The following is an 18,673-nucleotide window of genomic DNA, read 5'->3' on the forward strand; positions in this document are numbered from 1 at the left end:
TATTACACGGCGAACGTCTTTCACCAGATATAGCCAGGCGCTTGGCTCCACTAGTAAACCTAAGGTTTACGTATGGCTGTTGCGAATGCACCCCAATAGCTACCATGTGCAGTGTTCGCCCGGAGGATGCCGATGAGCCCAGAATTGGCAGAGGCGTCGGTATTAACACATGGATTACTGATACACAAGATGGCACAACCCTTGTACCCATTGGCAGCATCGGGGAGCTTGTGCTAGAAGGACCATTGGTTGGCGCTGGCTACCTAGGCGATGCCGAAACAACAGCGGCAGCCCTCATTCACAACCCACAATGGCTTAACCGTGGTAGTGGCGATCCAAAATACCCAGGCCGCACAGGCCAACTATTCAGGACCGGTGATCTGGTCCGTTATAATAAGGATGGCTCCTTGACCTTCATTGCCCGCAAGGAAGCCCAGGTCAAGATCCACGGTCAACATGTGGAGCTAGAAGACATTGAGAATCACATGGTGCGCCTGCCATCGATACGTCAAGCTGCTTGCTTGGTCCCTAAGTCTGGACCCTTTGCCGATAAACTTGTCGGTGTCTTTAGTCTCGATGGGAGTTATGAGGGCGATAGCAATGCCGATAATACTGAACTGCATCTCATGGCAAGAGACAAGGCCGAGGAGGTACAAGACAATATTTCGTCTCTACAGGCTTTGCTAGACAACTCAATTCCTGTTTACATGGTTCCAGATGTCTGGGTGGCACTGAAGAACATTCCTGTCGACCATTCCGGCAAGCTGGACCGCAAGTTGGTTGACAACTGGCTTTCTAGCCTTGATGCGGAGATGTCTGCCAGAATTTCGAACGCCATATCGTCAGCCAGCAGTCCAGTCACCGCGACAGAGAGGGTGATTCAAGACGCATGCAGTCACGTTCTAAATATTCCTGCCAGCCATATTAATATGCAGCGATCCTTTATCGCTAACGGAGGTGACTCTATATCTGCAATGCGTATTAGTCCGTATTGCCGCGCCTCTGGTATTCTAGTGTCTGTTGCGTCACTACTCAGGAGTAAAAAACTCGTCGATGTCGCCGAGTCTGCAACTGTTGCCAAGGGTCCGTCTCTATCCCGAGAGGAAGACTTTGACAAGCCTTTCAGCCTCTCACCAATACAGCAATGGTTCTTTGCCCAGTCCCCGCCAGACAAGGTAAACACCACAAGCTATTACTGTAACCAGGCCTTCTATGTTCAAATTAAGCGCCCGGTGTCCCCAGATGGAGTCTCTCTTGCTCTTCGCAAGATTGTTCAGGAGCACTCTATGTTAAGAGCACGATTTCACCTGGATGAAACGAAAGGTTCCTGGACGCAATTGATCCCAAAGCCAAGCGATGGCCTTTATCACTTTGCATCTTTGCAGGCCGACACCCTTCCCGCAGTCCAGTCAATAATATCTCAGCGCCACCAAGAGCTGGATATTGAGCGTGGGTTGGTCTTTGCCGCTGACTTGTTCACTCTCCCATCCAGCGAGCAATACCTCGCACTCATTGCTCATCATTTAGTTGTCGACTTGGTGTCCTGGCGTGTCATATTAGAGGATTTAGAGTCCCTTCTCAACGGTGGTACAGTCCTCGAAGAGCTACCCTTCCAAGTCTGGCATAGTCTTCAGAAACAAGAAGCTCAGTCGCCAAACTTTGCGCCTGAGAGAGTCTTGTCCAGCGATGTTCACAATGAGCTCGAGTTCTGGAACTACACTCCCACCACCCCCAATACCTTCGATGACCATATCGAGGAATCCTTCGAGGTCGACTGTGCGACAACTGCGATTTTGCTTAAAGAAGCTAATGAGGCATTTAATACCGAGCCAGTTGATATCATTCTGGCGTCAGTTTGGGATGCATTCTTTAAGACCTTTAAAATGCGTAGTGGCCTCACAATCTTTAATGAAGGTCACGGCCGAGAGCCATGGGGGGCTGAAATCGATCTATCCCGAACTGTTGGTTGGTTCACCACAATGACCCCGATGCACGTATCGCGTGATCACACGAGGAACAACAGTGCGAGAGTCGTCAAGGATATTAGAAGGCAACTACCGTCAAATGGCTGGGCCTACTTCACCTCGCGCTATCTCAATGATGAGGGTATCAAGGCCTTTGAGTCTCATGATTGTGTCATGGAAGTGCTTTTTAACTACCATGGTCAGTTTCAGCAGTTGGAATCCGACGAGTCCTTGTTTGAGAATGTCGCATTCGATATTTTCGACGTCGGCAATGACCTTCCCGCCTCTGCACTCTTCAGCATTAATGCTTCCATTGAAGGTGGCTTAACCAAATTTACTTTCTCTTGGAACCGGCATATCAACCACCAGGATCTTATCCGAGACTGGATCGCGCAGGTAGCTCCCTCCATGCAGGCTCTTTGCAACTCCCTGTTGGCCTGCCAGCCCTCGCTCACTATTTCGGACTACGAATTCTTGAATCTAGACTACAAGGGCCTCGATGAGCTGCAAAATCGTATTCTTCCCGCCCTACAGTCTGAAACTGGCACTACCGTCACCGACATCTATCCTTGCTCGCCTATGGTTGATGGCATGCTACTTAGTCAGATAAAGGATCCGGAAGCTTACAAGACGTTGCTCACGTATGAGATGAAACACCACAATAGCCTGCAGCCGCTTAACATTGACGTACTGGCCAAGGCGTGGCAAGCTGTTGTTGCGCGCCACCCAGCCCTCCGCAGTGTTTTTATCGAAGGTGTCGACAAGAAGACGGCCTTTGTTCAGGCCGTACTCGAGACATACCAAGGAGAGATAATAATATGTGAGGCCGAAAACAGGACAGCGGCTGTGACTATGATTCGGAAATTACCTTCGGTTGACTACCAGCGGCTCAAACCAGCTCATCGTCTAGTTCTCTGCACGGCTAGGGATGCCAACACAATCATCTGCCAGATTGAAATGAGCCACACAATCGTTGATGGTGCATCTACCGCCATAATGTTAAACGACTGGTCAATGGCATATAGCGGGAGCTTGGGCACAGAAACTTTAGCGGAGACGAACCGCAACTTTGTCCGGGCTCTCAAGTCCAGTCCTCTGGCCAACAAAATGGCATATTGGAGCAAAAAGCTAGCCGGCCTGGAGCCATGTCACTTTCCTACTCTCTCTGACGCGCCTTCTCCTGGGAACTCTATCGCTGTGGTTAGTACTGATCTCGACGGCGACGACTTTACACGCATACAGCGCTTCTGTGAATCCGAATCTGTTACCCCTGCAAGCATATTCCAAAGTGCCTGGGCGCTATTGCTATCAACTTACACTGGCAATGATTCTGTGTGCTTTGGATACATTGCCTCTGGCCGTGATCTACCTATTGATGGCATCGCAGAGTCTGTTAACGCTTACGCTAATATGATGATTTGCCGCGCTGATGTGTCGCGCAATTGGACTCCGCGGCAGTTTGTTAAGCGTCTTCACGATCAAGTCCTAGAAGATCTTGACTTTCAGCACTGCTCTCTTGCCGACATACAGCATGACCTTCGGCTCTCTCCCGGATACCCATTATTTAGTACTATTGTTTCTTTTCAAAAGGACGATGCAGATGCGGCAGACGACGTCGCTGTCGGAGATTTGGTTTTTGTTGACATGGATCACGAGGATCCTACTGAGGTAAGTTTGCGTCCTGCCAAATTGAATGTCCAAAACTTAGTACTCATCACGATACGCAGTATGACATTTCCTTCGACATCAGCTATGGCAAGTCCCAAGTCGCATTTTCACTCGACTACCGCTTGTCTTGCCTGACAAACGAACAGGCCGAGCGTGTTATTTCGCTCTTGAGGGTCATCACCATGTCAATTATTAATGAAAAGACAGTGTCAGCCACCCTCGCTTCTATTGACATGGTTAGCGAAGAAGATCTTGGGCAGATATGGAAGTGGAACTCTGTTGTTCCCGAGAAGGTGGAAGCCTTGGTACACGATTTAATATCCGACACGGCGCGTAAATTCCCCAACGCCCCAGCCATCTGTGCCTGGGATGGAGATTGGACTTACCAGCAATTGGATACCCTTTCCACAAACCTCGCTTACGAATTATTGAAACTCGGCGTCGGTCCTGAGCATATGGTTCCGCTCTGCTTTGAAAAGACTCGATGGACACCTATAGCAATGCTTGCAGTTATGAAAGCCGGTGGCTCAAGTGTGGCGTTGGACACTTCCCTCCCTGAGGAGCGCCTGCGCATCATCATGCAGCAGCTCAAGCCAACGATTATCCTTACTTCATCAATTGGCCGGGATCTCGTGGGTCGCCTCACTACGGGCCTCGTCTTCACAGTTGACGAGGCGAATGTGGCTCGTCTGGAAACGCCTCCCAATCCAGCTATGATCCTTTCCGATGTGACGCCTTCCAACACGCTATATGTTGTGTTCACCTCTGGCAGTACTGGAACTCCAAAGGGCGTTACTATTAATCACTCAAACTTTGCCAGTTCCCTCCGCCATCAACGCGGCGCACATAACTTCAAGGCTGGTGCCCGAGTCTATGACTTTGCATCGTATACATTTGACGTGTCTTGGCAAAATGTGCTTAGTGCCCTCGAATGCGGTGCATGCCTCTGTATTCCATCAAACTCAGAGCGTCAGAACGATTTAGCCGGCTCGTTGGAGAGATTCCAAGTCTCCCACGCGGAAATGACCCCCTCGGCTGCTCAGCTTCTGCCGGCCAGCGCGATAAAGCGATTAGATACGCTGATTCTTGGTGGCGAAGTGCTTTCGCCCGAACTGGCCAAGCATTGGGCCAGTATGGCAAACGTCAAGAACTCATACGGACCATGCGAGTGCACACCAACAACGACCGTGGCAACTATTGACCCAGACAATGTTCAAGTGGCTAGCATTGGTCGTGGTTTTGGTGTCAATACGTGGGTCGTGAGCGCCACGGGTGATTCTCTTGCCCCTGTGGGAAGCACTGGTGAGCTGTTCCTTGAAGGCCCGCTAGTTGGTCCTGGTTATCTCGATGATGCCGAGCGTACAGCTGCATCTTTCATTGAAAACCCGTCTTGGCTGCTTCGTGGCTCAGCAACTCATCCCGGACGAAAGGGACGCCTGTACAGGACTGGCGATCTTGTGCGTTACCAGCCTAACGGCAGCCTAACATTCATTGGCCGTAAAGATAGCCAAGTCAAAATTAACGGTCAACGTCTAGAGCTGGGTGATGTCGAATACTACATCAGCTCAAATATTACCTATAAAGGCGACGTTCGAGTGGTTGTGGACGTGGTCAAGCCTCAAGACAGCGAAAGACGTGCTCTAGTTGCTTTCTTGGGCGTAGAGGAAACATCTGCAGACTTGGACAAGATTATCGCTGGTCTGGCTGACAGACTCGCCGCGCAGGTGCCCGCATACATGATACCCTCTGCATACATGCTGCTCGAGAGCATCCCAATGACGGCTTCGGGAAAGACGGATAGACGAAAACTCCGCGCCATGGCTGAGAAACTGACAAGAGTCGAGCTCATGGCCCATGGCCCAACCCAGGCGACAAGACGAGCGCCAACGACACCAAAGGAGATTCAGCTTCAAGGACTTTGGTCCACTGTACTTGGGATTCCACGGGAGATGATTAGCTCCGAAGACAGCTTCTTGCGAATTGGAGGAGATTCGATTGGAGCCATGAAACTTGCTGGCTTGGCGCGAGATGCTGGCCTTTCCATGACCGTCACCGACATCTTTCGCCACCCGTGCCTAAGTGACCTCGCTAAAACTATTCGCAGCTCATTCGGCAATGAACATGAAGTCGTGCTTCCGTTTTCTTTGCTTTCAAGCAAGCGAGACGCACTAGAGTGGCAAGCCCAGATTGCCCAGCTCTGCGACGTCAGCGCACCGCTTGTTGAAGACGCATTCCCCTGCACACCCTTACAGGAAGGCCTTTTGGCTCTTACCTTGAGACGCTCCGGTGACTATGTGGCTCAAAATATCTTCGAGCTCAAGCCTGATATCAGTATTTCTCGCTTTCAGCGTGCTTGGGAGCACGTCATTGCAACAACGCCAATTCTTCGAACACGAATTGTCGATCTTCACACACAAGGTCTAGTTCAAGTTATTATTGCAGAAGAACCGACAATGTGGCCAGAACCTACCAGCACCATTCTCTACCAGGAAGCAGACAGGAAGCTGGGTATGGGCCTGGGTACACCTCTCATGCGGTATGCTATCGCCAAAGACTCTCATGACCGACATTGCTTTATTTGGACTGTACACCATGCCTTGTATGACGGGTGGTCAATGCCACTGGTCCTTGAGAGACTAGAGATGGCATATAATGGAACAGTTCTACAACCACCGCCGCCGTTCCAGGACTTTGTCAAGTTTATTGGTGGTGTCGATGACGGCGGTGTCGAAGGGTTTTGGACGTCGCAGTTTAACCAAATCCAGGCTCAAGCATTCCCATCACTACCTTCGCCAGTATACCAGCCACGCTCAGACGCTGGTATTTCGCACCAAATCAAAGATCTGGCGTGGCCAAAGACGGATACAACCGCATCAACTGCTGTACGCGCCGCACTATCAATCCTTATTGCGGTGCACTCCGACTCTTGCGATTCACTCTTTGGTGCGACAGTCACTGGTCGACAGGCTCCAGTACCTGGAATTGAGAACATGACGGGCCCGACAATTGCTACTGTGCCAATTAGGGTGCCCGTTGACAGAGAAAGCACCGTCAAGCAGCTTTTGCAGCAAGTGCAAGCCCAAGTCATTGACATGACGGCATTCGAGCAAACAGGTCTGCAGAGAATTCGAAGGGTCAACGCATCTGCCAAGCAAGCTTGCGACTTTCAAACACTACTGCTCATTCACCCGATTGAGGAACCCGGCAAATCCACAAGCTCTCTCTTCGATGACGCAGAAGACGAAGAGGACGTGGACGGAGACGAAATTGTCGATGAGTCCTTTGCAGGATTTGACACCCATGCTATCACGATTGAATGCGACCTTGAGAATAGTGGCGCGCTGCTTCGCTTCAGATTCGACTCTCAAGTGATCAAGAAGTCTGAGGTCGAGAAGCTCGCGGCCCGATTTGACCTGATTCTGCGCCAACTCTGCGACCCTGATATGGCTCAGCTCAAGATTTCCGATATTGACACGGTCAGCCCCGGGGAGCTGAAGGAGATTTGGGACTGGAATTCCGTCGTCCCTGAGACTACTAACTACGCCGTGCATGACTTAATTGCCGAGAATGCCTCTAAATATCCTGATTCTCCGGCAGTCTGCGCGTGGGACGGCAACTGGACATATCATCAACTTGACTCTATCGCCACACGCATCGCCCGCCGCCTGGTTAGTCTAGGCATTGGTCCCGATGTCATCGTGCCTCTTTGCTTTGAGAAGTCTCGCTGGATGCCTGTAGCGATGCTAGCTGTTATGAAGGCGGGAGGCGCATCGGTCGCTCTAGATACCACATTGCCTCCAGAGCGACTACGCAGTATATTGCAACAAGTCAGCCCGTCCTTGGTTCTGGCGTCATCTTCGAGCCAAAGGCTCGCGGAGGGCTTGACCGATCAACCGATATTGGTCTTGGGCGAAGGATCCCAAGAAGAATTTGACGAACCTGCCCTACAGACGCTTCCTAAAGTTGAGCCCTGGAACAAACTTTATCTTGTGTTTACATCGGGTAGCACTGGTGTTCCGAAGGGAGCCATCGTCACTCATTCCAACTTTAGTAGTGCTATCCGTCACCAACAAGCTATTACAGGCTTCGGCAAGTCTTCCCGCGTATTTGACCTTGCCAAGTACGCTTTTGACATTAGCTGGTCTAATTTTATCCATACCATGGCTGCGGGGGGCTGCCTTTGTATACCTTCACAGCAAGAGGCTCTCGACAATATTACCGGCTCGATTCTAGCTTACAATGCAAACTTCATAGATATTACGCCGTCTGTTGCCAGTACACTGCGGCCATCAGACTTGAGATGCCTCAAAACCGTTGTTTTTGCTGGCGAGGCACTTACCAACCACCAAGCCTCCCAGTGGTCAAAGCATGCGCGCGTGCTTAATATGTACGGTCCGGCAGAATGCACAGTGAAGGCCACATTGGCCGAACTCGACGGGACTTGCTCATCTTCAGCAGCCAGCATCGGTCGCGGCGTCGGTTTGTGTACTTGGGTCGTCGATCCTTCAAATCACGACAAACTCTCACCGGTTGGGACAGTTGGAGAATTGGTATTGGAAGGGCCGCTCGTGGGATCGGGCTATCTTGGCGATGCCACAAAAACTGCAGGCGCCTTTATCGAAAGCCCAGCTTGGCTACTCCGTGGCGGACCGGGCCACCAAGGTCGCAGAGGGCGCGTATACAAAACTGGTGATCTCGTCCAGTACAATGTCGATGGTAGTTTGACATTCGTCGGTCGAAAGGACGACCAGGTCAAGATCAACGGCCAGCGTTTGGAACTTGGCGATGTAGAACACAATCTTGCATCAAGCCTAAACGCCACTTCGAAATTCCAACTTGCAGCGGAGGTTATAACGCCTCGAGATGGCGAAAACGCGATGCTAGCTGCTTTTATACAGTCATCCGGACAACTTGGTGATTTCGAGTCGGAGATGCGCACACTGACAGCGGGCCTCAACGATCGCCTTGCTTCCAAGGTTCCTGGATACATGATCCCTTCGGCCTACATCATGGTAGACAAGCTGCCGCTTTCCGCCACCGGGAAGCTGGACCGCAAGCAGCTCCGCGCTATGGGGGCGAAACTCACTCTGCTGGAGCTCATGTCTTCGACTGGGCCACAGCCAGAACGCCGGCCGCCGTCTACTCCTATGGAGCTGTGCCTGCAGAAGCTTTGGGCTCACGTCCTTGACCTCAATGCCGAAGAAATCAGTGCGGATGATAGCTTCCTTCATCTTGGCGGTGACTCGATCCAGGCCATGAAACTCGCCCAGCGAGCCCGGAGCCAAGGTTTCCACCTTGCTGTTGCCGACATTCTCATAGGCCCTAAACTGTCACAGATGGCTTCCCGCCTAGAATGTTTAGACGGGAAGCCGGCTGCGCATGCACTCGAGTATCGCCGATTTTCGCTATTGCCGCCAGAAAGCCGACTAGAAATCGAGCAGATCTTGGTCGAACACGGCATCTCTAAAGATAACGTGCAGGACATCCTGCCTGTTACCGACCAGCAGGCCCGATATCTACTTACAACTTACACAACGGCCCGTAGCGCTGTGTACTACCACACGCTAGATCATGACGGCGATTTCGACCTTGGCCAAATGCAGCACGCTTGCGCTAGTCTCATTAGGCGTCTTGACATGATGAGAACCGTCTTCATTGCATACAAAGATTCATTCCTGCAAGCCGTGCTAATGAATCTGGATTTAGATGTTGGTGTGTTTGAAACCGCGACGAGTAGCTTGGATGGATACACTTTGGAGTTGAAGAAGCAAGATTTGCTCTGCAATCTGCAGTTCGGAAAATCACTCACAAAGATTTGCGTCATTCGTCAGACACGAGAGCAGAAGTATCGTATTGTAATACGCCTATCTCATGCACAGTATGACGGCACGGCGCTCGCCAAGATGTGGGCTGCCTTTGAAGCCGCATACAAGTCGGCTCCTCCAGGCGACGCGAAAACAAGTTTTTCGCACTACATGCACACTCTATCGCTCGTCGATAAGGAAAAGGCGACTGAATACTGGCGGACCATGCTCCGGGGAAGCACTCGAACACCCATCAAGCATCAGACAACTCACCGTCTCGGGTATGGACTCGGTCCGAACATTGTCAAGACTCTCCCAGCATCCAGCCTGCAATCCGAGGACTTTACCTTTGCTACCGTCCTAAAGGCCGCGTGGTCGTATGTCCTCGCAAAATATTCAGCCACCGAAGACGTTGTATTCGGCAACCTTGTACACGGTCGCAACCAGCCAGGCACACAAGACATCTTCGGCCCCTGCGTAAACATTGTCCCAGCCCGCGTCGTTTTCCAACAAGATTGGTCTGCCAGGGACCTCATTGCTACAGTCAATTCCCAGCAAGCGGCAAGCATGCCATTTGAGACAATGGGCTCCCGAGACATCATTCATAACTGCACAAGCTGGCCGAAATGGGCCTTTTTCAGCTCCGTCATTACACACCAGAACTACGAAGACCGCCAGACGGAAGAGTCCTCGGTCGATTTCGACAGCGCCGACCTGTCGACGGGCGACATTGACAGTGTCGAGGTCTACATCACCTCGACGCCGGGCGCAGACGGCACCGATATCGACTTTACCTTTACGGACAATGTCATCTCCCACAGCCTGGCGCAGCGGCTCGCGTCGGATCTGGCCGACACCATTATCCAGTTCTACAGGGCCATGGACGCAAAACTCCTGGCACCGCGCGACATTCGCAGCCTGCCGGCCTTGCTGCCCCTGCCGGCCGACCCTGAGGTCGCCTTGGCTCCGCCGACGGACGAGCAGATGGCGGCGCTGCGTGGCTGTCCTGCCAAGTTGAGGAATGCTCTCGGCACGGCGTGGAAAGATGCCCTCGGCCTGCGGACCGTGCCTGGCAACGAATCTACAGAGTCCTTTTTCGAACTAGGTGGCGACGGCGACAATGCCGGCCAATTGGCCGCTCACATGCAACGGCAGGGCTACAGGCTCAGAATTGAGGACGTTTTTGAGCACCCTACGTGGTTTGAACTCTTGCTTCACATGGCGAGGCAGTAGTTGGTCGGTTCTGACTAATTGGAGGACGTGGGATAGGAAAACAGAAAACGGATGAAGAAAAGAATGTGCTTCCTTAATCGTGGAATGCTTTAGTTGTATTTTTTGCCAGATGGTGTTTTTGTATTATTTCTCTTGGTATATACTTATGGATTACTGTTTCGTTGAACCAGATCATTTTCCGTTTCATAGTATTTGTGAATTGCGACGAACCTAGGAACCTGCACGGGCTCTACGTCACGCAGCTGTCTTTGCGCTTGCAAGTTATCAGCCTAGCGTCATCTTCAAATATCAACTTTTACACAATTCCTTCTTGTTTCTCGGCAGAGTCGGCAAAGTTGGCTGCTTTGCCGCTCTTCGAGTATACTGGGCAATTACTCATCGCCCAACTCGCTGGATCATCGTCATTCAAGACAGGCCTGGAGGCCCAAACTCGCACCGGTATCCGGGTACGACGACACCGCTTCCGCAGGGACAGGGCCAACGCGGCGCAGGGCCTACGGGGCCGCGCAAACACCGAGTGGGGCCGGCGGCGGAGGTCACCAAAGCCCCAAGTCACCGGATTGTCTCTTCACGCCAACCTTGAAAACGCCGTATACTAAGCGTCTGGCGGATAGATACTATGTTAAGGGGAGGCAGGGGCATGTGGGAGGGGGCACGACGGAGCCCCTCACAACGACTAGTCTCACGGGCAACTCTTGGCAGAACTTGAAGCATTATTACATCTATGGCATCCTCGAAGCGCTCGCAGTCGCACTACATCAACAGTCACCCTGCCAATTCTTACCAATCCATTCGCTTAGCTTATACGTCAGCGTGCCGTCCATGTACACCTTGGCATCATCAGCGGTATAGTCGCCGCCGGCAAACTTCAATGCCGGGATGATCCAGGGCTGAATAAAATCGATATAGACCAAGTCAACCGTCTCGGGGTCCCCTTTCTCGGGGAAATTAATCTCTGATTGGATACAATTAGGAGTGTTATAGAACGGAATGGCTTCGTGAACGGTATCATCGCCATCTGTGCCAATGTCGTCTTTGGTGGTGTAGCCGCGAATCAGATCTGGTTTTGCGTCGCGTAGTTCAAGCCTCTCGTCCTCAGCCTGATGCGCATCAGCTGGCGATTGGCCGTGTCCGGATGGGAACATGACTTCGGGAATCGCCATAAACTTGGTTTCGGCGCCGTGTGTGCTCAAGATCTTGTCTGCGCCATTCAAAAGGGTGAGAACCTTGCTGGCGATGTTATATGGCACGTCAGGCACGTAATTGAAGCCGCTCGTGAACGGAGAGACAATGTACGTTGAGTCGCGGGTAAATGGGCCTTTGAAAATGTCAAACCGGATGCCTCCCGTGTTGAGGATCGCGAGGCGAGGCTTGTCCTTGCGCTTCGTGTTGACCACGACGTCGGGGAACACTTCGTCTTGAATCCAAGAGTAAATGCTTGCGTTGTTGGGATACTGGACACGGCTTGCCCACAGATCTTTCGGAGCACAACCGTAACGGTGGTCGAGATTCAACGTCTTGCGTGCGCGTGCAATCTGTTTGGATACACGCTTGCCGTCGTCGGTGGGGAAAGTTGTCTGGTTGAGTCCAGTATGATAGTACATGCCAAGAAGGTTCGTGTCAATGTACTTGCGGCTGAACTTGAGTGATGCTGCAGCTGAGACGTCATCGGCCGACTGTTTTTGTATGCCATCAATGGACATGAAACCAACAGTTTCGAAATATCGTCCCGAGGCCATGGCAAATGCTTGCGAGTCGTAGCTCAAGGCGTCTCGCACATGAGCATGACCACCAAAAAATACGATTGGGATGTGCCAGTTCTGTTTTCGCAGAGCCGTGAAGATGGTGCGGAATTCCGTCATGCGCAAGCCGACATGGCCCACCACAACAAAAAGATCGGGCTTCTCGCGAATGGCGTCTTGGAACCATTTCTCCTTGATGGTTTCGGCAACAGGCTGCACCACAGTATTGTTGGCGTTTCCGGTAAAGTCAAACAGGAAGCCAAACGCCAAAATCTCGAGTCCCTTGTTCTTGGTTTTGAATTTGCGGTATCGCTGTGCCAAGGGTTTGCGTTGGCCCGTCGCGCGATCAACGTAATCGACATTTGAAGCCACATATTTATCCCCGAATTTGGGGACGGTTGTGTTGGCTTCGTAATCGGCCGTGCTAGCCTGGTACAGCTCATGGTTGCCGACGCAGATCAGGTCGACATGGTGTTCGGCCCAAGCGTCGTAGTAGAATAGACCCTTGGGGGTCGATGCATCGTAGAGGCCATTCCCCTCAACGCGGTCGCCTGAATCGATGAGGAGTAGATCGCTTCCGGTATCGTCGGCGCGCTTCTTCATGTGTTGGGAGAATGAAATGTAGTCACCCCAGTCGGCTGAGTATTGGGGTCTTGCTCCGTCAGCACTGTGTTTAGCATGGCCCAGTGGTTTATTCCAAGAGAAGAAAGTGAACTCACTCTAGTAAATGGCCGCTCAGCCAGCCATGTGTATCGGTCGTGTGCAAAAAGTTGAGCTGTCCCCAGGCCAGGTCACGCATCGGCGCGGCAACGGGCTGTACAGCTCCCGGCTGCGCACCGTGGGCAACACGGCAGACGAGGGCGATGGTGGCGCCGAAAATCCAGCTTGGCGCCATGGCGGCGTTGTTGATATGCGTCAATCAGTTGGGCCTCATGAACCTCGCGGGTACGAAGCCGGAGGTGATGATGCTGGTTGAGGGAAGATGCGGCCGAAGCTGACGAAGCGCTCAGCTTGGGATTGTCGAGGGCCAAGCAACAGGTGACGATTGAGGTGACAAGCTAGACTGCGCGGCCATCAGGGTGTCCCATGTCACTATCTGGCCCATTGATGTCACCCGTGTGCACACCGTGCCGTCGCCAGGCACCAGCCAGCCATTTGACTCGGCACGTGAGCCACCGGGAGCAGTCACTGGTCCGCAAAGCGCACTGGCGTCAACATGCTCTTGCGCCTCGGGTGAGGCGTCATGCCGAAGTAACCTACCCTATAGAAGAATCACCAACAGTAGTCAGTCATGTTGCAACATGCTCTGGCATAGTGATACATTTAGCAGTCTACGCGCGCTTCAACGAACAAGTGGCGAATAATTCTATTTCCTGCTTCCTTACCATGACATTTTTCTCCAATATGCTGTAGCACACTTCACCCAACAGTGTCTCTGCATTGCAATATCTACATCAACGCAAAGTCGCGCCATTAATTATACCATTCCTTAAAATGACACAACATCTCATCTAATGAAGTTCATAGAAAAAGGTCACCCGATTGTAACCCGCTTTAAAAATCTCTACGAACCTTCAGCTACCCACAGACCCAACGCTGACCTTTATTATAGAATAATATCATCGGCCAACTTCATCTTCCATTGCCGTCTCCAAGACTATTGGTCAATCATCTTCATACTAATGTCCCAATGACAGTCCCATACCGTTCTACATGCGGGTCTCGAGGAAATAAACGCGGGTTTAGTCGGCCCTGTCTACAATTGGCAAAAATCCCCTCGCCTCAGAGACCAAGTCATTCTTGTAGGTGGAGATTTATGGGGCTTTTGAAGATGTCGCCATTTTCAAAGTAATGAAGACATTCGGTGGGGCTTTGTTTGTGAGCAGTTGGGATCAAGTTATATAGTAGTCGGATGCGCGTAATAATTTTTACTCCGAGTTGGCTATAATTCAGGTTCATCCCGAGGAAAACCGTGGTGCTAGAAATCTACAATGGCGTCGACGTCTGCTTCTGCGCAGGCAAAAGCACCACTCACCACGACCACACCTGCACAAGATGTACGAGTAAAGCGAACCTGGTATCGGACAACACTATTCAATGCCTTTGTTATTGGAATGGTGGGCTTTTTGGCCCCGGGTCTTTGGAATGCCATGTCCGCCCTTGGCGCCGGCGGTGCTCAGGAACCGTTTCTTGTCAACGCCGCAAACGCACTGGTGTTTGGACTCATGGGCATCCTGTGTTTGATAGGCGGGCCCATTGCTAATCGCATCGGTCTCGATTGGACATTGTTCCTCGGGGCAGTGGGCTATCCCATCTATTCGGCTGGACTGTACACGAACAACCGCTATGGAAACGAATGGCTCGTTCTTGTTGGAGCCGTCACCTGCGGCCTCTCGGCTGGTCTTTTCTGGGCGTCGGAAGGCGCTGTTGCATTGGGCTATCCTGAGCCCACGAAACGAGGAAAATACATGAATATTTGGCTATGGTTTCGTACCGGAGGCCCGTTGCTTGGGGGTGCTATTGTCCTGGCGTTAAACCACGATGCTTCTGCCAAGAAGAAGGGCAAGATTGATGCGCAGACGTACCTTGTTTTCGTTGCACTGCAATGTGTTGCCGCACCCGTTGCACTGTTGCTGTCATCGCCAGAGACCGTCCAACGAAGCGATGGGAGCAAAGTCATTGTCAAAGCCGAGAAGAGCCTCAAGGAGGAATTCAAGAGCCTATGGAAGCTGACCATGCGAAAGGATCTGCTCCTTTTACTTCCCATCTTTTGGGCTGCCTACTTCAACCAGTACAGTGGCAACTTCCAGACCTACTACTTTGGTGTGAGGGCTCGTGCTCTTATCGGCTTCGTGAGCAACTTCGGCACCCTGTTAAGCTCACAGCTTATGAGCTGGTTTCTCGATTACGATGGCATTCGAGTGAAGCGACGAATCGAGCTCGGCTTTTATTACGTCGTTGTATGGCACGTCATTGCCTGGGTCTACGGCTGGGTCATTCAGGAAAAGTACACTGCCAACCCGCCAGTCTGGGACTGGGAAGACGCCGGCTTCGTACAAGGCTTCTTCGTCCTGCTGCTGTGGGACTTTGCCAGGCAGTCGCTACAGAACTGGCTATATTACTTCCTGGCAACCAAGACCGATAACATCTCTGAACTGAGTCGATTCTCCGGCATTCTGAGAGGCCAGGAGAGTTTTGCCCAGGCCATCAGCTATGGGCTCAACACGAGAGAGTGGAAAGGTGGAAGAGTGCCATTGGCCGTCAACACTATTCTGTTGGGTAAGTGATGCTCATTTATGCCACGTTTACATCTGACGTCGATTGGCTGACATGCTGCTGCGAAGGATTATCGGTTTACCCGACATGGCTGGCTGTAAGAGACCACGTCCCCGTCGAGCACGGCGAGCCAGACAGCAGTTCCCAGAGCGACGAGACCTCAGGCCGAATGAAGGTCAGTGTTGATATTGAAAGGGGATCTTAGAGCTTGAATCATTCATTTCCGCCACGTCGTATTATCACCATGAGCGGTCTATGTCGCCGCCAATAGTATCGATCCTGTTTTGGGTGTCGACTAATATGTATCATGGGACAAAGATAAGAATAGAACTATACCCCAGGATATCAGTGTTTTTGAACACTATTCGTTCCATCAATCATATCGTGAGGTCGGGCTAGTTCCAGTACGCGGTAAGTGGGGGCCAAATTCACCAAGAGTGATCTCGTGTTCCTTCTGGGTTGCAATCAGCCCTATGGAATTGACCCCTGAATGGATGGAGGAACCCCGAGGGCGTGTGCTCAGACCTGCCTGCCCTTGTCCCATGACGGCCGGTGTAGAATATGTATGTATACAAGAGGAATTCCTGTTGAGCCGAAACAAGCATCGCTCAAGTTCTGGCTGCGCCGGGCGCATGCCGTTCAACGCATGCAAAGTCCCCTCATATTCTGCGACAGGGAAGGGACAGTTTGAGTGACCTCATTGCGCAAGGTAGATATAATGTGGATGAATGACAAGATGACCAGCCTAAGCCGGCCACATATGGACGGATAATTTTGAACGAGTAACTGTCTTCAGTGTACCCTGACTGTAGGCCTCTATTTGCGCCAACATAGTCCGTAAGTCGAGTAGCGCTAAAATTATATAGGTAAGTCCAGCCACAAGGCTGAATTTGTCCCAGCGCCCTCCCCATGCTGAAGGGCTGGGATTAACAAGGCATATGGCAGATCGAGCCTGGGCGAAGATCAGGTACGAACGAGAGTTAGAGCTTTAGGCATGATGGCAGCCCAATCGATAGGTCACAACCTATAACCTAGGATTCAGATGATTGGGAATCCTCATCACAATCTTCGAACGCACGCTGAAAAAAGGGTCTTCGTTTTCCTTCTTTGGATGTGGCGGTCGTTGGTGTTCTGGAGGAGGGGCTGGCGGTTCCCATTCGGGACAAAACTGTGCATCTCTTGACGTTGGGCGATGGTGAGGAGTGGCCTAAAGTTCAGAGCAATGCAACGGCAGGCAACGGCAGGCATTGGAAGCACCCCTCGACGCTGAAGCTGAAAGCTGGGTCCACAATTCTCAGAATGAGGCTTGAAATGAGGGTATCATGTATAGGTACGTTGTGAAGAGGGACCGCGGTGGTAACAATAAATAAACAAGGGTGAAAAGTCGCAGTCTTGTGGCTGGAAACCGATCGGTTCAATGTCCGATGATGTCGCCTGTAGGCTGTGAGTTTAGTATGACAAGTTCGTAAGCATCGGATTCACGGCGAACCGGACCCAGGCTGAGAGGGTCGGGCTAGAAAGGGCAAAATGCCGCGAAGTCATGGTAAGAGACTGTGTCCGGTGCCAACATCCCTGCATCTTGACAGCCACCCCACCTTGATCAAGTCTTGTCTTGCGCGCGTGTCTCGCGGTACGAAATACGGTCGAGTGGGACGCCACAGGTAAGGGTGTGTAGAAATACACCTGTCCAGAGAGAACGAGTTTGGTGGTGTCTTGGGGACTTGCAGATCCACTGTCTGAATTCCATATAGAGTACCCTAGCACACCCTGTGGCTTACCAGGAGCTTATAAGTGAGGGCTTCCATAACGCTTTCCACAATCGTGAAAGGAAATTGAGAGACACTTTGTCTGCTTTTCTTGGGCCAGACCGCTGGTTGCCAATGTCGCCTCCTGTGACTGAATACTGACGACGGCCACGCTTGGCAGCATTGCTACATAAGCCTCGCGTTTTCGCTCCCCTTTCTGACTCAACGGTAGCAGTTTGATGGACGGGCGGCTTTGGGAAAAGCACATAAATAGACATGTACAGTCCGACTCCTCCGACAACTTATCCAAGCCAAGTGATTCGACTTGGACATTATCAGTCCCCGTACAATATGCCGACGAGCCAAGGTGAGCGAATCCCTAGGTCATGGGCGATGCGGCTTCATTCTGAGCCTCAATTCAATGAAAAGCATGGAGTCCACGTGTCTTCCAAAGCAGAGGCCTTTTCTGGCCTGGAGGAACAGCGGAGCTGATTTTCCGCAGTGCCCCCTGGCAAGACTGCCGTAACGGCAAGGTCGGAGGAAGAGTGCTACGACTTGTTCGTCAAGGAGATATCATCCATTCCGGATCGAGAGGTTCCAGGCACTCAAAACGGGGAAAGCGGCACCGAACAAAACCAAGCAGGACCTATTCCTCGTAAGTATAATGCAGACAACATGACATTTTGCTGAACCTATCGACTGACAAAGCATTAGAACTGAGCCGGGGAACAACCCCAGGCACGTCAACCAACGTGATGATTGCGAAGACCATTAGAGCAGCCATGGCTGGCATTCGACCTGGTTCCTGAGATAAAAGCCCGAAAGTAAGAGTTGATGGTATCCGAGAAGTTCCTGTGCGGACAATCTTGGAGAGGCACTGATGGCTGTGGATGCTGTTGCTCAGTTGCCAACCCAACTCCAGCCGGGCCTTCACGACGTCTGGCAATCATGTCGGAATATCTGTTTCAAGTCGATAGCGCATCGTCTAATGAGGTTTGTGGTGGCAATCCATCATGTCTGATGACTTCTGATGGACGCGTTCCACAAAGGTCATACTGGACGGAGTCGTACAGTGGCCTTGACAGGTGGTGTCCAGACACTATGCGCAGTGCGCAGGTGTCATGGCAAAAACAGCCAGATGCCCTTAGACCGCCAGTTAGATGAGCATTCCCTGGGTGATTTTCCGGGTTGGAGATATTCGTGTTAGGGGGTTCTTCTTGTAACTGGATCAGCGAACTGCA

The 18,673-nt window shown here is 51.7% G+C and overlaps 4 protein-coding genes across 4 annotated transcripts in view; 3 read left to right on the plus strand and 1 right to left on the minus strand.

Moving 5' to 3' along the window:
• The window catches only part of dtxS1_0 (Nonribosomal peptide synthetase dtxS1), a gene marked incomplete at both ends in the record, with an annotated part of 30,977 nt that extends 20,308 nt beyond the window's left edge, over window positions 1–10,669 (plus strand). The window contains 2 exons of the mRNA XM_066129517.1: window positions 113–3,632; window positions 3,692–10,669. Coding sequence (XP_065986132.1) covers window positions 113–3,632; window positions 3,692–10,669 — 10,498 coding nt within the window. The remainder of the gene's footprint in view (window positions 1–112; window positions 3,633–3,691) is intronic.
• A 758-nt stretch (window positions 10,670–11,427) lies between these two features.
• G6M90_00g001830 (uncharacterized protein) lies at window positions 11,428–13,306 on the minus strand (the record flags this gene model as incomplete). The annotated part of the gene is made up of 2 exons (XM_066129518.1): window positions 11,428–13,078; window positions 13,131–13,306. The coding sequence occupies 2 exons, from the start codon at window positions 13,304–13,306 to the stop codon at window positions 11,428–11,430; spliced, it is 1,827 nt and encodes a 608-aa protein (XP_065985835.1).
• Window positions 13,307–14,402: 1,096 nt separating this feature from the next.
• G6M90_00g001840 (uncharacterized protein) lies at window positions 14,403–15,892 on the plus strand (the record flags this gene model as incomplete). Its single annotated transcript, XM_014687408.1, has 2 exons — window positions 14,403–15,690; window positions 15,756–15,892. 2 exons carry the CDS (start codon window positions 14,403–14,405, stop codon window positions 15,890–15,892), a joined length of 1,425 nt encoding a protein of 474 aa, XP_014542894.1.
• A 1,891-nt stretch (window positions 15,893–17,783) lies between these two features.
• Window positions 17,784–18,241, plus strand: G6M90_00g001850 (uncharacterized protein; the record flags this gene model as incomplete). The annotated part of the gene is made up of 3 exons (XM_014687407.1): window positions 17,784–17,799; window positions 17,935–18,087; window positions 18,147–18,241. 3 exons carry the CDS (start codon window positions 17,784–17,786, stop codon window positions 18,239–18,241), a joined length of 264 nt encoding a protein of 87 aa, XP_014542893.1.
• Between the last annotated feature and the right edge of the window lie 432 nt (window positions 18,242–18,673).

Source organism: Metarhizium brunneum, chromosome 1 (genome assembly GCF_013426205.1).
Source record: "Metarhizium brunneum chromosome 1, complete sequence".
Lineage (NCBI taxonomy): Eukaryota > Fungi > Ascomycota > Sordariomycetes > Hypocreales > Clavicipitaceae > Metarhizium > Metarhizium brunneum.